This window comes from Mustela lutreola, chromosome 4, assembly GCF_030435805.1.
Source record: "Mustela lutreola isolate mMusLut2 chromosome 4, mMusLut2.pri, whole genome shotgun sequence".
NCBI classification, from domain to species: Eukaryota; Metazoa; Chordata; class Mammalia; order Carnivora; family Mustelidae; genus Mustela; species Mustela lutreola.
The window spans coordinates 41,162,596-41,182,465 of NC_081293.1; the positions used below are offsets into that span (position 1 = coordinate 41,162,596).

The 19,870-nt window shown below is 47.1% G+C and overlaps 1 protein-coding gene across 3 annotated transcripts in view; it reads left to right on the forward strand.

The window, feature by feature from the left end:
- Window positions 1-19,870, forward strand: part of FRMPD2 (FERM and PDZ domain containing 2) — a 96,614-nt gene that overhangs the window by 58,487 nt on the left and 18,257 nt on the right. For 2 of the 3 annotated variants that reach the window (XM_059169669.1, XM_059169668.1), the window contains exons 17-26: window positions 1,773-1,873; window positions 3,043-3,135; window positions 4,499-4,606; window positions 4,696-4,812; window positions 7,887-8,092; window positions 11,799-11,903; window positions 12,982-13,075; window positions 13,943-14,028; window positions 16,087-16,234; window positions 17,937-18,151. In XM_059169669.1, the coding sequence (XP_059025652.1) occupies window positions 1,773-1,873; window positions 3,043-3,135; window positions 4,499-4,606; window positions 4,696-4,812; window positions 7,887-8,092; window positions 11,799-11,903; window positions 12,982-13,075; window positions 13,943-14,028; window positions 16,087-16,234; window positions 17,937-18,151 (1,273 nt within the window). Of the gene's footprint in view, window positions 1-1,772; window positions 1,874-3,042; window positions 3,136-4,498; window positions 4,607-4,695; window positions 4,813-7,886; window positions 8,093-11,798; window positions 11,904-12,981; window positions 13,076-13,942; window positions 14,029-16,086; window positions 16,313-17,936; window positions 18,152-19,870 lie in introns of those variants that run through there. The other variant, XR_009352556.1, reaches the window with a different exon arrangement.

Sequence of the window (19,870 nt, forward strand, 5' to 3'; positions counted from 1 at the left end):
GGGCAACCAGGCCTCGTTCTGATGACAAGGGTACAGAAGTCCTCGCAGAACTGTCTGTCTGAGGGTCAGGCACATGGACATGTCGGTGCTCACTCCTTCCACCTCTGCTGGCATGTTATCTGGGGGGAGGCATTCACTCTCTCACACTTTAAAGCAAAGTGAGGACAGTGGGGGAGGAGGCCACCAGAACGCTTTTCATCTTGCAAAACCGAAACTATATGTGCTAAACATCAATCTCCATCCTCCCCCCTGAGTCCTTGGGACCACCATTCTACTTGCTGCCCCCATGACACTGACTCCTCCCGCTGCCACATGTGAGTGGAATGACACAGCTAGCCCTTCTGTGGCTGGCAGTAAGTGCCAGTCTCGGGCCTTTTTAAGCAGAGGGGGTACCTGTGGCCAGATCAGGGAGGCCATGGAAACCTAGGGCATAGCTGTCCTTCCCTTTCTCCAAAGGCCCTCCCAAATGCCACCTTGTCCTCATAGCCTCTCTCGGCCCCTTCAGGACTTTCTCTGAAGCCCGTGCCTCTCCCTGGGCATGCTGGCAGGCTCCATCTGGCCGGAAAGGCTCCGCCCCACATCCTGTGGTGGGCTGGGGACTCCCAGAAGGCAGAGCCTACATCTGATCCACCTTTAGCCTCAGTGCCTTGTCACCCCAGGGTCTGACACCTGGTAGGTGCTCCGTGAGCTAGGGTTGAACTTGATGAAATGCACAGTATGGACAGGAGCCGAGGCAAACTGCGGCCTCATTTTGAATCTCTGAAAAATGGCTCTGTGCTTGCCCCTCGCCCCTGCACCTGCCTTCTCTCCCCCTTTGCCACTATTCTTCCCTTTCGAGCTCTGTCCCCTCTGAACCGTGCCAGGCTATATGCGAAGATCACGGGGCAACATGGATCCAAGGGGACAGGAAGAGGCTCAGTGGGAAGCTGCCAAACCCTGCATCCCCATCTTGGTCTGGCTGCCTGAAGCAGGAGGGCGGGCATGGGCTCACTGAGCCTGGGTGATGAAAGGCCAAATCTGTCAGATGGTGGCTTTCCTGCCCTTCTCTCTTTAGAGGAGGCCCCCTTCTGGCTTTTTCTAGGGCTCTGAGCCCCGGTGGCTGTGCCTCTTCTCCTCTTTCTCCTGCTCTACTTTGCTCATCCTTCTGTGTAGCTTATCTTGTGACCTGGGGGTGGGGCAGTGTCACCCCTGAATTCATTATTCTCCTTGGGCATAGAATACTCTTTGTTTACTAGAATACTGGCTAAGCCAAGGCCAGCCGCATGCCTGCATGAAAGGGTCTTATTCCAAGCTTGGTATGATGAGGGGGGAGACCGCAGGGCCCATCATTATGGCGGTGCAGGACGTGCCCTGCCCGACTCAAAACAGAAGCAAACAACAACAGCTTGGAACCCATTAAGCTCCATACTTACTACCTTGTTTTGGAGCCAAATGTGTATTATCATTTCACAAGCATGGGAAGTAATATTCCTAATTTTCTGGTTAAGGAAAAGGAGGTTTTGAGGAGCACATATCCAACTCAAAGGAGAGACAGAAGGAGGCTCATGGGAGGCCCTGGGGACTCTAGGGTCTCCTCTGAGACAGAAAGACTCCAAATCTATTCTTCCCAGTGCACTCCTGACAATGAGGTCAGCCCGTGATGGGGTCTTTTGGTGGGTCTCCTGCCTGATGGGGCATGTGGCTGCCTTTCCCAGGCCACCATCCAGACTTAGATGTGGCAGGAAGGTGCCTCTTAGAGTCACCTTTTTTCATCTTGTGCCCTTTCCCTGCAGCCCTTGCATGCGTCGGGAACAGCTGGAAACCATCTCTTTGATCCAGAAGTCAACGACTCGTGACCCTGTCTCTGGGCTGCCTGTGGAGAGCATGTACATGGGTATGGACCAGGTTTGGGCCAGGTTTGAGAGAAAGGAAACCATCCATGCGACGTTTGCTTGAAAACTTTTGTGGCTACTTCATGTTGCCTTCCCAGTAATAGTCACAATCTTTATGTTTTTAAAATTAATTTTACAACTAATTATGGTCAGGAAGAGCCCTTGCAGTCCACCTGTGGCTTGGGCTGGGCAGGTGGATCTGGAATGTGTTAGCACTGGTGAAGGTCCTCGGTGCTCTGGTCCAGCATGAGGAGTATTTGCTGTGGAATGGTGTGGTCACAAACTCACCAGCCACTTCCGTTCCACTTTTCACGGACCCGGAATATTACTTCTGCCCCTTCACGTGAAAATGTAAACAGGGGAGGCAGCGTTCTCCTCTGTCATATACCCTCTGGGGAAGACCCTAGGGAAAGGAAAAACAGAAAGATTCCAGACCTGGAGAAAATATTTAGACTTGACTGGCCTTAAGCCTGGGGATGGACCCTGGAACTCCACTGGGCCACTCTTTACCATGAACTGTTGCCAGGCTCTACTGTGGTCCCCAGGATGGAAGGTGGGAAGAGGGATGTGGAGAGCATAGAGTGGTGGGTCACAATGGGGAATGTGCCTACATGCTCTTTGGTCAGCATCAGAGCTCTCCACCCCAGGATTCCAGCTTGCTGAGAACAACGTTGGGGCCAGCTTTGGGTCTCCTCCAAGACCCAAGCTCTGGGGGAAATGCTGCAGGGTGCCCTCGCTGATCTGTGGGGTCATGTTGTCTCTGATTATTAGAGACCCAGGAGGGGAAGGCTTTGCTATCCCATCTCTGTGCTCTAACCTTAGTTTTACTTTTCACTGCCCACAAGTACATCTCTGTCTCAATTCTGTCTTGTCCCAAGACCAATGCAGGAAAAAGTAGCTATAGTAAGTTGTGTAGAAGATAAGCCCCATGTTCCCCCACTCTCGCCTCTGCTCCTAATGAGCCATCGCTGACCCATGAGGGTATATATGCTTCCGAAGATGCATACTGACCCAGTGAGGGGTATCGGAAGTTCGTGTTCTGTGATCCATTCCCAGTATTGTGTGTGTGTGTGAGCATGCACGTGTGTTAGAACACTGTTTACCACTTTTGTATCAAGGCTCAGATAATTTGGGGGAAAAGCACAATGTGGGGCTTTGTTTCTACCACTAGGGCCACAAAATGACAGGAGAAAGGGCTTTATAGCTGAACCAGAAGGAGAAATCACGCACGTGACACTGACCCGGGATCCGCATCGTGGCTTTGGTAAGAGAGCTCCTGGCAGGTGAGACCCAGTCTCTCCCTTGGGGCAGAAGGGAGGCATGTGCCATTTTTTCCCTTTTGACTTTTCTATTCCCCTCTCCTGCCTCTCTCCCAGCTTGCCTTTTATAATGATCACTTCTTTTTATTCCCTTTAAGTGTCCCTAACAAGAGTCTGTCCCTAACAGACTCTTGGAACAAAGTCTTTTAAGGCTATAAGATTTCGGGGTTCATATCCTCAGAATCTAAGTACAAGATGAAAAGAGACTTTTTAGGGGTGCCTGGGTGGCTCAGTCATTTAAGCATCTAACTCTTGATTTCAGTTGAGTTGATGACTTCGGGGATCATGAGATCAAGCCCTACATTGGGCTTTGTGCTGGGCCTAAAGCCTGCTTAGGATTTTTTCTTTCTCACTCCCTTTGTCCCTCCCCCCCACTCTCTACCAAAAAAAGAAAGTGATTTTTTAATCTTAATACCATGTAGCAACCCTTCTCCAGTATACTTAGATTCTTAACGATGGGAAGGAATAGTCAATCTTTTTCACATCTTTATTGTTTATTATTTTTAAAGGCCCTGAAAAACCACACAAGAAACAAAACACTGAGACAAGTTACTCAATTAAAAATCACCTCTCGCTGGATAAGATCATGCCATTTGAGACAATGTGGATAGACCTAGAGGGTATTATGTTAAGTGAAATAAGTCAGACAGAGAAACAAATACCATATGATCTCACTAATATGTGGACTCTAAAAAAAAAAAAACAAAAAACAAAAAACAACGAATTAAAGAAAGCAGAATCAGACCCATAAAGACGGAGAACAAACGGATGGTTCCAGAGCGGTGGGAGGTGAGGGGTTGGGCAAAATGGGTGAAGAGGAGTGGGAGATACAGGCTTCTAGTTATAGCATGAATAAGTCATGGGAATGAGAAGCACAGCATAAGGAATACAGTTAACGATATTGTAACAGAGATGTATGAGGACAGATGGGAGCTACTCTTGTGGTGAGCACAGTATAATGTATGAACTTGCTGAATCACTGTTGTCCACGTGAAAATAATGTAAAATCGTGTGTCAGCTATATGCAAGGAAAAAAAAGTCTCCTCCTTATTTCTGATTATCTACTGGGGCAAAATCCAGTGCACATGGATGGGTTGTATTCCTAGCTTTTGCTGTGCTTACTAATAGGGGGCAATCAGTTTTTTCCATGTGTCTCACAAAGTGGAAAGAGCTAATTGAGAATCCGAGGACTTCGCTAGAAATATCATTAGCTCCACTTGGCAGCTGGGCGGTCTCAAGTAAATAACCTAACCTCTCTGGGCTGCCAAATCATTAAGTATCATCTTATTAAATATTATTGGATTACAGGCTTTGTCATTAATGAGGGAGACGGTGTTGGCAAAGCTGACCCTGGCATCTTTATATCTTCTATTATACCTGGGGGACCTGCTGACAAAGCTAAAAAGATCAAGCCAGGTACGTCTTTTTAAATTGCCAATGATGGTGCCTTTTGGAACTTCTCTTTCTTTCCTTGATGGTATGATTAAGATGTTTTATTTTTCCAGGAGGGCGGATACTGGCCTTGAATCACATCAGTCTGGAGGGCTTCACATTCGATATGGCTGTTAGAATGATTCAGAATTCTCCTGACAGCATAGAATTAATCATTTCTCAGTCAAAAGGTACGTCTTCACTTGTGTTCAGAAGTTGGCGAATCTCCTCTATCTGTTGAAGATTACCATGAGGTACTAGGTCCTTAAGTTTATGTAAGATTGACGTTGCTTTTCTCAGAGTGGTGTCTTGCAAAGGACCACTGTTGTGACATAATCCATAAGCTTGGCAGGCCTATGGGCAGACTGGGCTCTGCTGTTGTCTGTTCTGCCCGAGGGATGTGGCCTACTCCTATTCTTTATCAGATGTGGCCCATCCAGCCATTGCGTGGTTTTTTGCCCACTTTTCTTGCATGACATGGAGGATAGTCGCTTTGTCAGCCAAGTCCTTATGGAAAGTGGCTGCTCCAGAGTTTCCACAGTTGGGGCTTGGATGTGGCAATCATCTGGGGAGGAGACTGGAGAGCTGTACTGGAAAGTGATCTCACAGAGTGGGCATGCTTGTGTTACCTGGTTAAGACTTGGCCTGTTGGAGATCATCCAAAAGAGCAAGGTTCTTTTAAAAGATGCTTCTATTTATCCTTAAGTATGAGAGAGCAACAATTGCCCATATCAAGGAATAATATTAATATGTTTACTTGGAGTGGGTAGGGGGAGGAGGGTGAAAGTAATGAGGGATGCGGGGCACCTGGATGACGCAGTCAGTTGAGTGTCTGACTCTTTGTTTCTGCTTAGGTTGTGATCTCAGGGTCATGAGATTGAGCCCCGTGGGGTTCTGTGCTCAGGATTGAGTCTGCTTGGGATTCTCTCTCTCCATCTCCCTCTGCACTCCCCCATACCCCCCCTCCCCACTCTTTTTCTCAAATAAATAAATCTTAAACATATATTAAAAAAAAGAAGTAATGGGGGATGTTAATATTCCCTTCCCTCCTGGTGACCTGGAATCACCACTGAGTTTCGGTTGAATGAGCCAGTAATTTAACCAGAGACTGCCTATGAATCCAGGCTCCTGGATTTCTTTCTCACACTCTGGGGTGTGTGGACAGTTGCCCCTTATGTACAGAAATGCTTCACGTCACACCAGCCAGCATTTTCTAGGTCTTAAATGTAGGTACTCCATTTGCCTTGCCCTCTGTAAACCACGTGCATTCTCTCACACTTGCACAGGTTTACAGGATGGCCAGAGGGTTTTCCTAGGTGTCTGAAGCTGTCCCTGGACAGAAGCCACAGGGGATGAGAGGTGGCAAAGCCAGAGCCTCAGCACTGTGGCTGGAGCTGACCCAGAGGCTTTGCCCCAATTCCTGAGAAACACCAGCCCCAGTTCACAGTCTCTTTTGGATCCCAATATTGTCACTGTTCTTCCCATAATATTTTAGCTTTCCTTCCATTTCCCTCCATATTTTGCACAGGACTAGGAGAAAAGAAAGGAATCAAACTATCCTTTTTTGTCAGGAAACAATGTAGCTGAGCTGGGAATGATTCAGTGTCATTCAAGGCTGGTTGTGGCAATGCAAGATGTCAAAACTGGGCACCCCAGGTCTGTGAGGTTCAAACCAGTTTCATGATAGAATTATGGACAATGGGCTTCCCATAATGCCTGTGATGACATGTCTTTCCATCCTAGGGCCCCAGTCCCCTGTTGGCAGTTCTGCCTACCAGACTTGGGAATCTTTACACAGCTGTAGGGGCTTGACTGCTGTGAATTTCTATCTCATTAGCTTGCTGTTGGGGCAGGTGCTCTAGACTTGAGGTCAGGGACAAAACAGATAACATTCCCATCATGGGAAGCCATCACTCTCTAGAACAGACTGAGTTTTCATTCCCCACAGAAGGTCTCCTGGCTTGTATTTCCATGAGGAAGGCTCATGTTGTACAGGTTGACTTTTTAATTCAGTAATAAGTTCCATCCTTATCGCTCATGGAGGGTGTGGAAGAAAATGAACAGATGCTTCCAACATGGCCAGAAGGACAATGAGAGTAGAATCTGTGAATGAGATTGTGAGGAATAAGGCATTACAGAACAGTCGCTTCACCATTCCTTCCTGAATACCTCTGGGTTTGAATAACTTCCAGTCTAACTCATTAAATTACAGTTCATTCAGTGTGTGAGTTTGGGAACTTCCTTGAGTGCCAAGGAGTCTGTATCAAAAGTAAACCTACTTGTATGTTTCTATATCCACATCTAAAGAAAATTAGACTATTCTTCCTTTCTCCCACATATATTTGTTAAACAGCTTATATTAACATATTAATAATAGATGCCTTTATTAAGGCCCTACCATGTGCTAAACTAATTTCTCTTCATCTTTCTTGCTACATAGGTAAAATCTCTCGGTGTATATAATTTCTAAGCCCTAGCAACCCTAAAAGGTAGTTGACATTATCTCTACTTTAATTAGAAGGAAATTGAGGTTCAGAAATGTTAAGTACCTTGCCTAGGGTTTTGCTTATTGATTCCTGACCTCACAATCTTTTCCCTGTTCTGTGCCAGGTTAAGGGTCAGACACGGGGTAAGTAAAAATAAGTGTCCCAGTTTTTGTCCACAAGGAGTCCATCATCTTGTTGTGACCAAGTCCTCCCCAGAAAACCCAACACACTAGTCTTTGGGTCACATGTTGATTACAGGTGTGCTCAGTGGAAATTCTGGAAGAAGTCAAGTTTAAGGGCATCACCACATGCTGGCTGTGGGATTCTGGGCAAGCTACTTAATTCTTTTGACTCTGCTTTCTCATTTTTGAAGTGGGATAGCCCCTTCCTGGTAAATATGTTGAAATTATGGAGAGATATATACATATAAAATAAGTGTGTTTGTGTGTGTGTTTGCACACGCATGTATGTGTGTGTATTTATTTGCCATCACATGATGAGAAATTAGTAGGATGGAGCTGGAATTATTAACTCTCCAGTTGCTCCTATATTTTCATAGTTGAGTCATAAACCTCTACTTAGGTTTTTAAGTCACACCCAGAATCCTCCCTTTCTCTATTCTAAATTCATCCTCCTTCCTGAGGTGCTAAACTCACATCTTTCCCAGCAGCTATAAAAGGTCTCTCTGTCATTGGAGGAAAATCTTGTACCTCATGTAGCATGATTTTACTGAAATGCCAGTCTTTCCAAGCTGTTGGCTTCTTGACTTGTTTTTATAGGTTTTTGTGGAAGTACCCCAAGTGAGGAAAAGAATAGCATGGCCAATTCTGGGGTCTTGTCTACAGACAGCCCAAGCAACTGGCATCAGGGAAGCTTTTCATCACACAAGCAAAACCAGGAGAAAAATATTGAAGACCTTGAAGTGGCTCAGACTCAGAGCTTACTGCCCAGGGTGAGGCCTCAGCTTTCCCCTTCGCCATTAAAGGTAATCATCCCCTTGGTTCCCTCTCTAGAATTTGGAAGAAAAAGAACAGGTTGTGGAGCCCAACAGTCCCAGCTCCAAAGTCCCTCTTTGCTTTCTTTTTGCCATATCAGCTAGAAAAAACTTACTTAATCTCTCTGACCCTCAGCTTTTCCAAAATAAGTACCTGCATTGCATGATTATTGAGAAGAAGGTAAAGGGGGAAAGGCAACACTCCAGGCACAGTGCCTGGGCTATGGGGTCCAGTGTTGGGTCCTCCAGTGTCCTTGGTCACTGATTATATTTGTTACTGGTAATAACATTGGCTGTCACTGAGGGCAATGTATGGACATCCCATATATTCTTGGCCTCTAGTGCTCAAACTGCAACTCAGTGGCTTTGCTTTTTGTCAGTGCCAGGGAGGAAGAGGACAAGGCCAACTTTGGGATACAGAGGACCATGTACTTCAGTCCTACCACCTGAAGCTGTGTCTCCTTGGACATTGGGTGGAAAGGTCTCCTTTTTCCCTCTAGAACTTTCTTCTTTCTGCTCTGGGCCCTGTGAAGCTGATGTTTAGAGACCCTGTTAGCCTTCTGAGAAAGAAGCCCTGTGTCTAGGAGTCTAGGAGAAACTCTCCACTTTCCTTACACTCACACTAGGACCCCACTCACAACTCTTCTGACACTGTTGTAGTTTTTTACCCTAGAAGCAATTCTGACAGTAACTGAATGGAGTTAACACCAGATCCCACAGGTTTTGTAGGACTGGGCTCACTCCCACAAGACTGTTCCCATCGGAGATGACAATCACAAGTAGTAGGTCCCCAAGTTCCCCACATTTGTCTGAAGTTGCTTACAAATTATAGGCTCCCGTGTCCTCTCCTTGGGTTTGATAATCTCATAGAGCAGCTCATAGAACTCAGGAAAGCAGTTTTCTTGTTACTGCCAACTTATGAGAAAGGATGTTTTAAGGGGCACAGGTGAATAGCCAGAGGAGCGATCCATAGGGCAAGGTCTGGAAGGGTCCCGAGTACAGGAACTTCTGTCCCTGTGGAGTGGATGTGTACCATCCTCCCAGCACAGACATGTGTTCACCAGCCCAGAAACTCTCTGCATCCCATGCTTTTGGTATTTGCATGGAGACTTTATCACTTAGGCTTGCTGGATCATGAACTCAATCTCCAGTTCCTCTCTCCTCCCCAGTGGGTGGGGTGTGGGGTGAGGTGGCAAGTTCCAAGCTTTGAATCATCAGCCCCCATCCTGAAGCTATCCAGAAACCCCTCAAGAGCTGCCTCTTTCAAACCGAAGACTATCACCCAAGAGATTTCAAGGGCTTTGAGAGCTCCGTACTGGAAACTAGAGCCAAAGACCAGATATTAGAACAAGAGATGCTCCTAGCCTCTTAAGACTTAGGAAATTACAAGGGTAGAGGGAGCTGTGTGCCAGGAAGCGAGGAGAGGCCCATATATATATTTGTTATTATTTCACACTGTAGTGGCAGCCAGCATTTGGGTGGGAGTGAGGACACTATTGTCACTCTCTGCCTGTGCTCAGGTGGGCTATGTCCCTCTTCTGAAAACACAGGTCCTATCACGTGCTCCTCGCCATAGAACACTCTGTAATTGCCCACTCCCTCCTCTTGCTCCTCAGGCTCTGAGAAGGGAAGAACACCTACCGTTTCTAGGCCCAGGGCATCTGGCCCTCCTTATTGGTTTCTTCAAATGCCAATGTCTCTGCAAAGTAGGTCTCCTCATATGAACTCTTCTCTGTGGCCCAGGCTGAGCCTGCTGAGACTCGGCTTGAGTCCACCTTAGCCTCACTCCATCTCATTTTTATCCTTTATGAGGAGAGGTAATGTCGGTTCAGAGAGCCATGGAGACAGAGGTGCCTCACAGTAGGGCTCCAGGAATGTTAGCTCCTTCCTAATGGGCCATGGTTCTCAGTTAGATGCTGTACCCCATGAAGAGCATGCTGAGGGATCAGCAAGAGAATACTGGGGACATTTATTGAGTGAGTAAGCATGTGTCAGGCAGCACCCCAAGCACCTACATGTGTTGTATTACATAAGCTTCATTACAGGCCTATGAGATAGTTATCACTATTGACCCTTTTTGTAGTTGGGGTGCCTGAGACACAGAGGGGAAAGGAAGGTACTCAAGGTCTCTCAGGGAGTAAGAGGCAGAGCTGGGATTTGAATCCAAGAAGTGGGACTCCAGAGCAGATGCTTTCACCATGGGGCTGTACTTCAGAAGGCCCCTCTTGACAGGAATCAGGGCCAAGAGGGACTCAAGTTGGGGCCTCACAGGCTGCAAACCTGTGGGCTGGTTTTGGCCAGTGGTTGAAGGGAGCAGTGGTGTTCCAGGGCTGCAGCTGACCGTGGCACAGACTGTAGACACTGTACAAGCCAGGTTCTTCTGGGTCACGGGGCTGGCTCTGTGGGCAGGTAACTTTCTGTGACATAGTTAAGTTCACACTCTTGTTTTGGACTTCAACCTCAGTGTTCCTTTACTCTTTGAAAAAATTTTTAAAAAATTTTATTTATTTATTTGAGAGAGAGAGAATGAGAAAGAGAGAGAGTGCTGAGCAGGGAGCCCGATGTGGGACTCAATCCTGGGACTCCAGGATCATGATCTGAGCTGCAGGTAGTCACTTAACCAACTGAGCCACCCAGGCACCCTATTCTTTGAATTTTAAGGTGTGGACAAAACTCTTTGCCAGACTACACAGTCTCGAGTGTCTCAGGAAAAACTGGAGTTTTGTCTGTTCTATACCCATCGCTTTGGAAACTCTTCTGTTCATAATTTTCCAGGTTACTTCAGCCTGTCTATTTTCCCATTGTATTAATGGTATTTTCCAATATGGCAAACCAGGAAGCAGCTAAACAGAGGAGGCAGATAAGACCAAAGGCTGGGAGTACGCGTGGCTCCATCTTCTGGGCACAGTTCATTAAAAGCTTCTTCCCAATTAACTAGTAGTTCAGTAGGGGCAGGTCTGTCCTATCAGTGCTGTCCCCTCGACTTACACAATGCTTGACATGTAACAGGTGCTCAATTAACGTTGCATGGTTGGATGAATGAATAAACAAACCACTCAGTTAATGTTGCATGGTTGGATGAATGAATAAACAAACCACCCATGGGGGGGGGGGGAAAGAACTCTTGTCACAGCATTGAGCCAAATTCCTGCCAGGGGTAGATAATTCTTACCTTCTGTCCTTCCCACTGTTAAGTAAGACCTCATGCAGCTACTCTTGCTAGGGATGATTGAAGTTCCTCCTGAGGTTGTCTTCTGCTTAAGAAGCTGCCATGTATCTGGAATCCAACGTCACTTAGCTAGTGTCATGTGTGAAGCTACCAGGAAGTGCCTGGATGGTTTAGTTCTCACATGATATTTGCATCCTGAGTGGGAACAGGAGGGAACCTTGCTATGGGCCATGTATGATTCACAGTCACATTGAAAAGGGGATCCCTGGTGCTCACTTTGGCAGCGCATATACTGAAAAGGGGATCCCTCATTCCAGTTTTGTGGATTGGGAAGATTGGAGAGACCAAGGACCTGGCCCAAGCTCATAGAGGGAGGAGCTGATAAAGCTGGGAATGACACCTGTTGAGTCTTGAAATTCATGCCCCTTTTGGTGTGCAATGCTAGCGAGAGCTAAGACACACTATCTGTTCCTGTAGGCAACTGTCTTCATGCCTTCTTTATTTTCATTTGTTTTTTTCTGGGGACAGGGTACTGGTTCTTCTTGTCCTCCACCACCTTCAGAAATCAATGTCAGTGAAATCTACTTTGTGAAACTGGTTAAAGAAGATGGGACGCTTGGATTCAGTGTGACTGTAAGAATTATTAAGCAAGCTTGGGAAGTACATGGTTGAAAAGATGTCCCTCTGGAGCCTTGGTGGGAATTCCCTTCAGATGGCAACCTCTGATAATGTGCCCCTTGTGTGCAAGCAGCTCATGGGAAATGGCGAGCCAAGAAAGTCAGTGGGGCCTCTGTGGGGTGGGAGACGGGAGGACTTAAAGACCACCCACGAGATGCAAGGCACACTTGGGAGGATCAGACTCTCCAAACAGTGTGGGTAGGATTGGGTGATGGGTCCTGACTCTGTGGTTATGTCACACAAGAAAGGAAGGGCAGCGGAGAGGGGCTGCAGGGACATAAGCTAAAGGGAATGAGGTGATCCACGGCCATCCAGAGGAGGGTCACAGTTGAGACGGGTGTCCCTACTTCCAAGGGTAGAACAGAGTCACCTTGGCCAGACTAGAGTTTAGGATGGCCCCTTTGCATTGGTTTCTGAGCTCTTGCTGTAGACCCTGGGGGAGGGAGGGGACAAAAAACTGTATAAGAATGATATAACCCCACTGATGTAATCCCTGTACACGTGTGCAGATATGTGCCTAGAGAAATCAGAGGAAAAAAGAGAGTTAGATCTTTATCTAGGAACCCAAGGATGCTCATGATCTTGTGTTAAGTTAAGGGGAAAAAGTTAGTTGTAGAGCACTGTGTAGTGAATTCTGGGTTTGTACCTCCAAACCAAGACTCAAGCAGACAGGACATGCCAGGCCAGTCTCTGGGCCCATAGCTGCATCCGCCTATGCTGTCTGTTGTGTATGGGGAGACAATGTGGGGCATTGATGTGACTTGGATTTAGAAGCACCTGCCACAAGCCAGTGCTGGGCTCCCTCCTGCTAGCTGTAATGTTATACTCCTTATGGAATATCTAACCTTGCTGCATAGTAGACAGTATGGTCTGAACAAACAAGTGAATGTCTAAGATGTTGTCACATGGAGATGAGGTAAGGGGATCGCATGGCATTCAGATGGGGGATCTCTTTGGGAGGCCAGGGAGGCCCTGGTTGGAGGGGGCAGACAGGTGGTGAGTCTTTCACTGTGTTTCTTATTGTGTTTATCAGGGTGGCATTAACACAAGCGTGCCCTATGGAGGTATCTACGTGAAAGCCATCGTTCCTGGAGGGCCAGCTGCCAAGGAAGGGCAGATCCTGAGGGGTGAGGGATGGAGTCATGTGGGGAACTGCCTTCCTGGCTGTGATAAGCCCTGGCCTCTAGACCTTGCCCTGTTCTCACCCTAGATGTCATGCAGATGGTTCCCCCTCCAGGTCCTGGTTTCCTCACCTGGGAAAGGGGCTGATTCAACCAGGCCTATCTCCATGATAAGTTAAGGGGATGAAATGTCTGTGGTGGTGTACTGGGAAGCACAAGGTGATTTTAAAACAGGAGGTTTTAAATAAGCTCATTGCTGTTTGGCTACATGGAAGAAAGTAGCGCTTCCCACTGAGGACAGAGCATGCGTCACTGACTCCCACTTTAGTATCCAGGGAGGACAGTGACAAGCTTCCTCCCCACCCTTCCTCACATCCACTGCTCTGAAGTGGGGGAGGAGGAAGGATTTTTATTGCCCTCCAAAATGGCAAGTTTAGCTAGAAAGGGCACCCAGGATCTTAGTTGTCTCTATTTTCCAGAGAATTCCCCTGTCTGTCCCTGGCATCAACCTGGTCTTTCTGACCTGTTTTGAAATTAAAAAAAAAAAAAAAAAAAAAAAAAAAAAAAAAAAACACATCCTGGAGATATAAATATTACCCCTAATTGACTTGAAAGTACTTTCAAAATGGTTTCACAGGAGAACAGTTTATACAGTTATACAGAGCTGGCTCAACCCATCTGGGAGCCAGTAATAGAAAGGTTTCTGTATCATTGATCTATAAAGATGCTCAGAGAGGTGGCTGGCAGCCCGGCCCCATTGGGGCTTCTCACGACTCCACTTCCTGACCCTCCTTGAGGCTGCATGAAGGGTGCTGGGCAGGGGCCTCCTGCAGCCTCAGGAGCTAAGAGACATGACCTCTGTCCCCCTCCCAGGTGACCGGCTCCTGCAGGTGGATGGAGTGAGTCTGTGCGGCCTCACCCACAAACAGGCTGTGTGTTGCCTCAAGGGTTCTGGGCAGGTGAGTGCCCCATTAGCAGGGAACTGTTCTTCTGCCTTCCAGAGTTTTCCTGGGCAACATTAGACACTGTGGTGGCCTCTGGGTGGGAGGCAGACCGGCAGGAAACAAAACAAGTCTTTCTCCTTTGTTTTCTTTTCTCTTTCCCTTTTTCACTTTTCTATGGTGATATGAAAGCCAAGAGGAAGCAGACAAATTTCCTAAGCAGCTTACCTCAACCCCTGCAAAGACTCTTGCAAAGCTGGCATTTCAGTTGCCTCGGTTCTGGAATCAGACAGCTGAAGAGGGCTGATGTGGTGGAGGGATTTCTCCCGTCTGGCTCTGGCTCTGGCTGCCGCCTCACACTCTCTGCTCCAGCCCACACTGGGAGATGCTTCCATCTGCCCTCCAGCCCTGTCACCAGCTGGCCTTTGCACCTGCTCACATCCTCTCCCCTGTTCATGCTATTCCCATCACCTTGGGTAAATTCAGGCCATGCTATCCTGGGATTCTGATCACAGTGAAGTAGAAATTCCAGACACCCAGAGCAGAAGGCACTGACCTATTATGGACTCCTTATTCTCTATGGTCCCACGCAGCATCTGGATGTTACCATGCTGTGTCCAGTCCTCTGCCTGAAGGTGGGAGCCCTTTTGTGTCTCAATGTCCTCAACCTCAGAGCTGGCATTGCCCTCTAGGTAACTGGGGAGTTGGCAGAGACAGAAGGGACTCCTGTGGGCCCTTCTGGCAAATGGAGGGAGTGGAAGGGCCCCTGTTTGCTCCCCGTTTGCTTCCGTTCCCAAAGCAGTCTTCTGGTTTGCAGTGAAATTGACTTATGCTGGCCACCTCCATTGACCTGTCTTGAGAACAGAGGCATAATTTATTAGTACTCTCTGCTCTTTAGACTTTTGCTAATGAACCTGGTTAGAGAAGGTACTTCTTGCTTGCTGCTGGCAGCTTGCTAGCCGTGATGACAGATGGGAATTGTCACACTGGGATCATGGGTGTGCTGCTGAATGACAATGGCAGCAGAAGGATGCTAGCTGGCCCAAGTCCCCTGAATGGAAGCTCAACATTTCTAAAAAGCTTCCAGGTGATGTCTAGTCACTGGTTCCTGAACCACGCTTTGTGTAATGAGAGTATAGAGTGTGTAGGGAAGAAGGATGGAAAATCAAACCAAAAGGAAAGAGAAGGCCAGACTGGCATAGATCTGGGAAGGAGAAGGCCAGGTTGGCATAGATGATGGGAAACAATAGAGACTTGAAAAAAATATTTTATTATTTGACAGAGAGAGACAGTGGGAGAGGGAACATAAGCAGGGCGAGTGGGAGAGGGAGAAGCAGGTTCCTGTGAGCAGGGAGTCTGATGTGGGGCTTGATCCCAGGACCCTGGGATCACGACCTGAGCCAAAGCAGAGGCTTAACAACTGAGCCACCCAGGTGCCCCAATGTTAGAAACTTTGGATCAAAAGTGTTGCATATTTAGTTTGTGTCTTAAATCAACCCATGGGTAGCCATGGGGGTGTGGCGTGGGGAGGAGAAGATTGGGTCCAAGAAGCCAAGTTAACTGGAGTTTGCCACAGTCCAGCTGGGCACTCGCAGCAGGAGAAGGAATGGAGGACTGGGAGCCCTGGGGGAAATGTTTCTGATGGTGAACAGCCAGATCTTAGCAACCAGATGGGCATTTGGAGGGCAGAAGGGGATAAGCTGGATCCCTGCAGGTGTGGCCCCTAGGAGGTTAGTTGAGGGAAGGTTCCATGTTCTGAGAGAGCAGATGCAAGGGGAGGAATGTTTTAGGCAGAACGAGGAGAGGGTAGTGAAGGTGAGTGAGAGGAAGGTGAATTTGGCCTTGAAAGCTCTGAAATGGAGGTACATGTGTTACCTCCAGAAACATTTGTCTGACGGGCAGTTAAATATATGGCTCTGGATCCCAATAAGTGGGCTAGATTGGAGATTTTAACCTGCGATTCAAATGAAGCAGCTATCGGAAGTATGAGAAAATTAAGAAGCATTTGCCGGGTGAAGGCAGAGGCTCCTGGTTGTCATATGAAGTGCAAATGGAGTTTGTCCAACCGTCTTCTAGGTTGCAAGACTGGTCTTAGAGAGAAGAGGCCCCAGGACCGCCCAGCAGTGTCCTTCTGCTAAGGACAGGACGGGAGATGAATGCACAGCTGTTTCCTTGGCAACAGTCTTGCCCGGCAGGCCCGAGGGCTGTGTCTCCGCGACAGATGGTGAGAGGAGAGAGAATTGAGTGTTACTATTGTCATGTCATCCCGTGCTGCTTTTGAATTCTCAACTCAAAAGGGAAGGTAGGAAGGCTTCCTCTGGGTTCTCAAAAGATAGCAAACATGATACGGCTGGTGTTCAGAGGCAGTAGAAGCCAATCTAATGGAATGTGATTCTAGGAAAAAAAACATGCACTCTTCCAAAATGATTGCCAGGCGTAATTCCCCCCTCTGCCTTCTGAGGTTTCTCCATCAGGTGCCTGAATGCTTGTGTATAAATCTTTAGGAATGAAATTGGCGTGAAAGGGTCAGGCATTTTCTGACCAAATCTCTACCTTCCAGCCAAGACACTCATAACAAAAGATGTGGGGCGTGATGAGGCAGGCTGGGAGGGGAAGGTGCTCAGAAATCTGAGCATCATGCATGATGGTAAAAGTCTATCAGTTTGCAGGGACATCCTGGCATATCTACCAAAGGGCTGCCTCTCTGCACAGCCCTGTGATTTTGTTTCCTGCTAGGAAAACATGTACTCCCTTAGTTATTTCATGATTTGGAGCTTAGCCACTTTTCAATCCCTTTTCAGAAATTTTCCTGAAGGTGTGAGTCAGGTTGGAAGCTTGGTAACCATAGTGAGCAATGGGTTTCGGGTGGAGGGGGACACGCATGCATACGATGAGTCTGTTTCCTCTTTCCTCGCTCCTCCGCTCACTCCAGTGAGGCCCTTTGACAGACTCACTATCAAATGAGGTGAGGGGTCTCATTGCAGTGATGGTGAAATTGGTCGTGTGATACACCAGAAACAAATCTTTGGATGTTTTCATTCTCATTCCATATTAAGGTTTACGAGTCAGTGCTCTGTCCTATTAATTCATTGACAAGTGAGTGGGAGGCAGACCAGGAGAGACCCAAAGGTTTCTTTGGCTGTTAGGCTAGTGAGATTCCTGGAGCTGTGTCCATCTTTGCTGCCCAGAGACAGCTGTTTTGTCTTATGGTCCATCCGCATGGCTAAAGAAAACAGTGGCTAACACATTTCCATAGATTTTACCAGAATTTTCTTCAGAGTCTAATTATGTAAAATTTTGTTCAAATATACTAAAAATGATTAAGGTTCTAAAGGCGTAATAGGAATATATATGATGTAAGTTTTATTAAATGATATAAGTAAATTATACATGTCTATCAACTATGTCTTTACATATAAACCCTGTTGATTATCTATAATTGCTTTATCCATATCGTAACTACCTGCCACATGTGGCTATTGAATATGATATATAGCCAATCCAAATTGATAAAATATATATTTGATCTTTGAAGATTTAGTTCCTAAGAAGGATGCAAAATATCTTATTAACACTTTTTAATATTGATTACATGTTGAAATGGTCCTACTGTAGTATATTGGGTTACAGACCCTATATGAGCAAGTTGATTTTACCCATTTCCTCTTTACCCATTTCCTTTTAAAATGCAGCTATTTGAGAACTGAAATTACACATGTGGATCACATTTGCAGCTCACCTTATATTTCCATCAGGCAGCACTGATCTATAAGTATAATGGACTCTATCATAAAAATTAGCAAAATGAAATCTTTTTGTAAAACAGAAATAACTCATTCACTTGACAGTGTACATCATTATACAACCCAGTCAGCTTCAATGGGAATGTACTAAGGGATTTATCTTGTCCATATCCCACAACACAGGTCCTAAGTTTGAAGTCACCCTGAAAAAAAATGCCAGTGGGTTGGGATTCAGCTTCGTGCAGATGGAGAGAGAGAGCTGCAGCCATCTCAAGAATGATCTTGTGAGAATTAAGAGACTCTTCCCAGGGCAGCCGGCTGAGGAGAACGGGGCCATCGCAGCTGGTGACATTATCCTGGCCGTGAATGGAAGGCCCATCGAAGGCCTTGTGTTCCAGGTAGGAGACCACGCAGCCCCGCGTGCACACTGACACCAACCATGCTTTTTTCAGGCCCATCCACCATAAGGAATATTCTGGGCTCTTGAAAGTCACATCTGGAAGCTGGATCATACAAAGAAAGCAATTGGTGGAACGTTCTTACATTTAAATTTCTGTCTCAGTTCTTGAATATCTGACCTTGAGTAAGCCTTGTTTCTAATTGTTTCTAATTGGGTTTATAATGAAACTGAAGATAAAAGCCTGGCTCTGGGCTGGATGAAGCTCTCTTAACATTCTAGGACGTGGATGTGTGGGCTGAAGAGACTACAGTGGGTGCCTTCGTGCCCTTCTTCCCATTTCTCTATGAAATTTAGAGAAGTTGATGAGCAGTGTTGCACCCGTTGTCCTGTATATATTCAAAAATGTAATTTAAAAAAGAGTAAAAAGTGGACGCTTCTCCTGGGGTCTGGGTGGCTCAGTCAGTTAAGCATCTGACTCTTGATCTCAGCTCAGGTCTTGATCTTGGGATGCTGAGTTGAAGCCCTGCATGGGGCTCCACACTGGGAGTGGAGCCTACTTAAAAATAAAAAAGTGGACACTTCTCAACGCTTATTGCACAATATCTCAATGGGATATTGTGTCAGGGTCCTGGCTGGAAATTGAGTCATTTGAGTAGGGTTGAGTACAGGTGTGAGCTGGTTGTTGGGAAGTTCAAGGGAGAGTGTAGAGCCCTGGGGCTGGGAACAGTGGGTGCAATTATTCATCTATACTTCCCAAGTCCAAAGGCACATGGGAAGGAGCAGTTATATAATCCAGGAAACTGAGAGAGCTGGTGAAGTGGACCTGATGACATGAACAGTGACAGTAGCTTAGGGACCCAGCCATTCTGCGCAACACCACGGGGAGGAAGGTAGGAAAACAAATATCCACCTGTCTTCCCAGCTCTGATCCCTACCCATGCTCCCATTGGCTGAGCCCAACAGGAAGCACCTCCCTCTCCTGTCTCTGATCCCACCCATGCTCCCATTGGTTGAGTCCAACAAGAAGCACCTCCCTCTCCTGTCTCTGATCCCACCCATGCTCCCATTGGTTGAGTCCAACAGGAAGCACCTCCCTCTCCTGTCTCTGATCCCACCCATGCTCCCATTGGCTGAGCCCAACTGGAGCCCTCTCTGCAGTCTGCACAGGCCCACCTCCGGAACACAGAGCAAGGTGGAGAGTGGCTCTGGACTGAGTGATGAAGGGCGAGAGTCCCCTGACAGCATATGCTTGGGTGGCAGTACCTTCATTTTTCTGGTTTGTGACCGAAGACCTGTTTTCTGAGACCTAGTGCTGGGTCAGCAGCTTCGTGAGGAAATAACGACGCAGAAGCAGGCAGTTCATATGTTCTCAGAGCTCGTGGTGGGGTGGGACAAACAAGAAAACAGAACCGACGGTGGAAGACAAGTGCCTTGAGAAACAAAAATGCCTGCCCCAGGGAACTGGGGAGAAAAAAGTGCTCTCCCCAGGGAACTCGCGAAGGAAGCATGTTCCGTTGCCACTAAAGGGGGTTATTAAATGACATCTAGATTAGCGGTTCTCAAGTTGAAATGATACTGCCTCTCGGGACATTTGGCAAGGTTCAGATACATTTGTGATTGTCACAACTGGCAGATGCCACAGGCATCAAGAGGGCAAAGACCAGAGATACTGCTCTACATTCTACCATGAACAGGACAGTCCCCACCCTGACTTCCA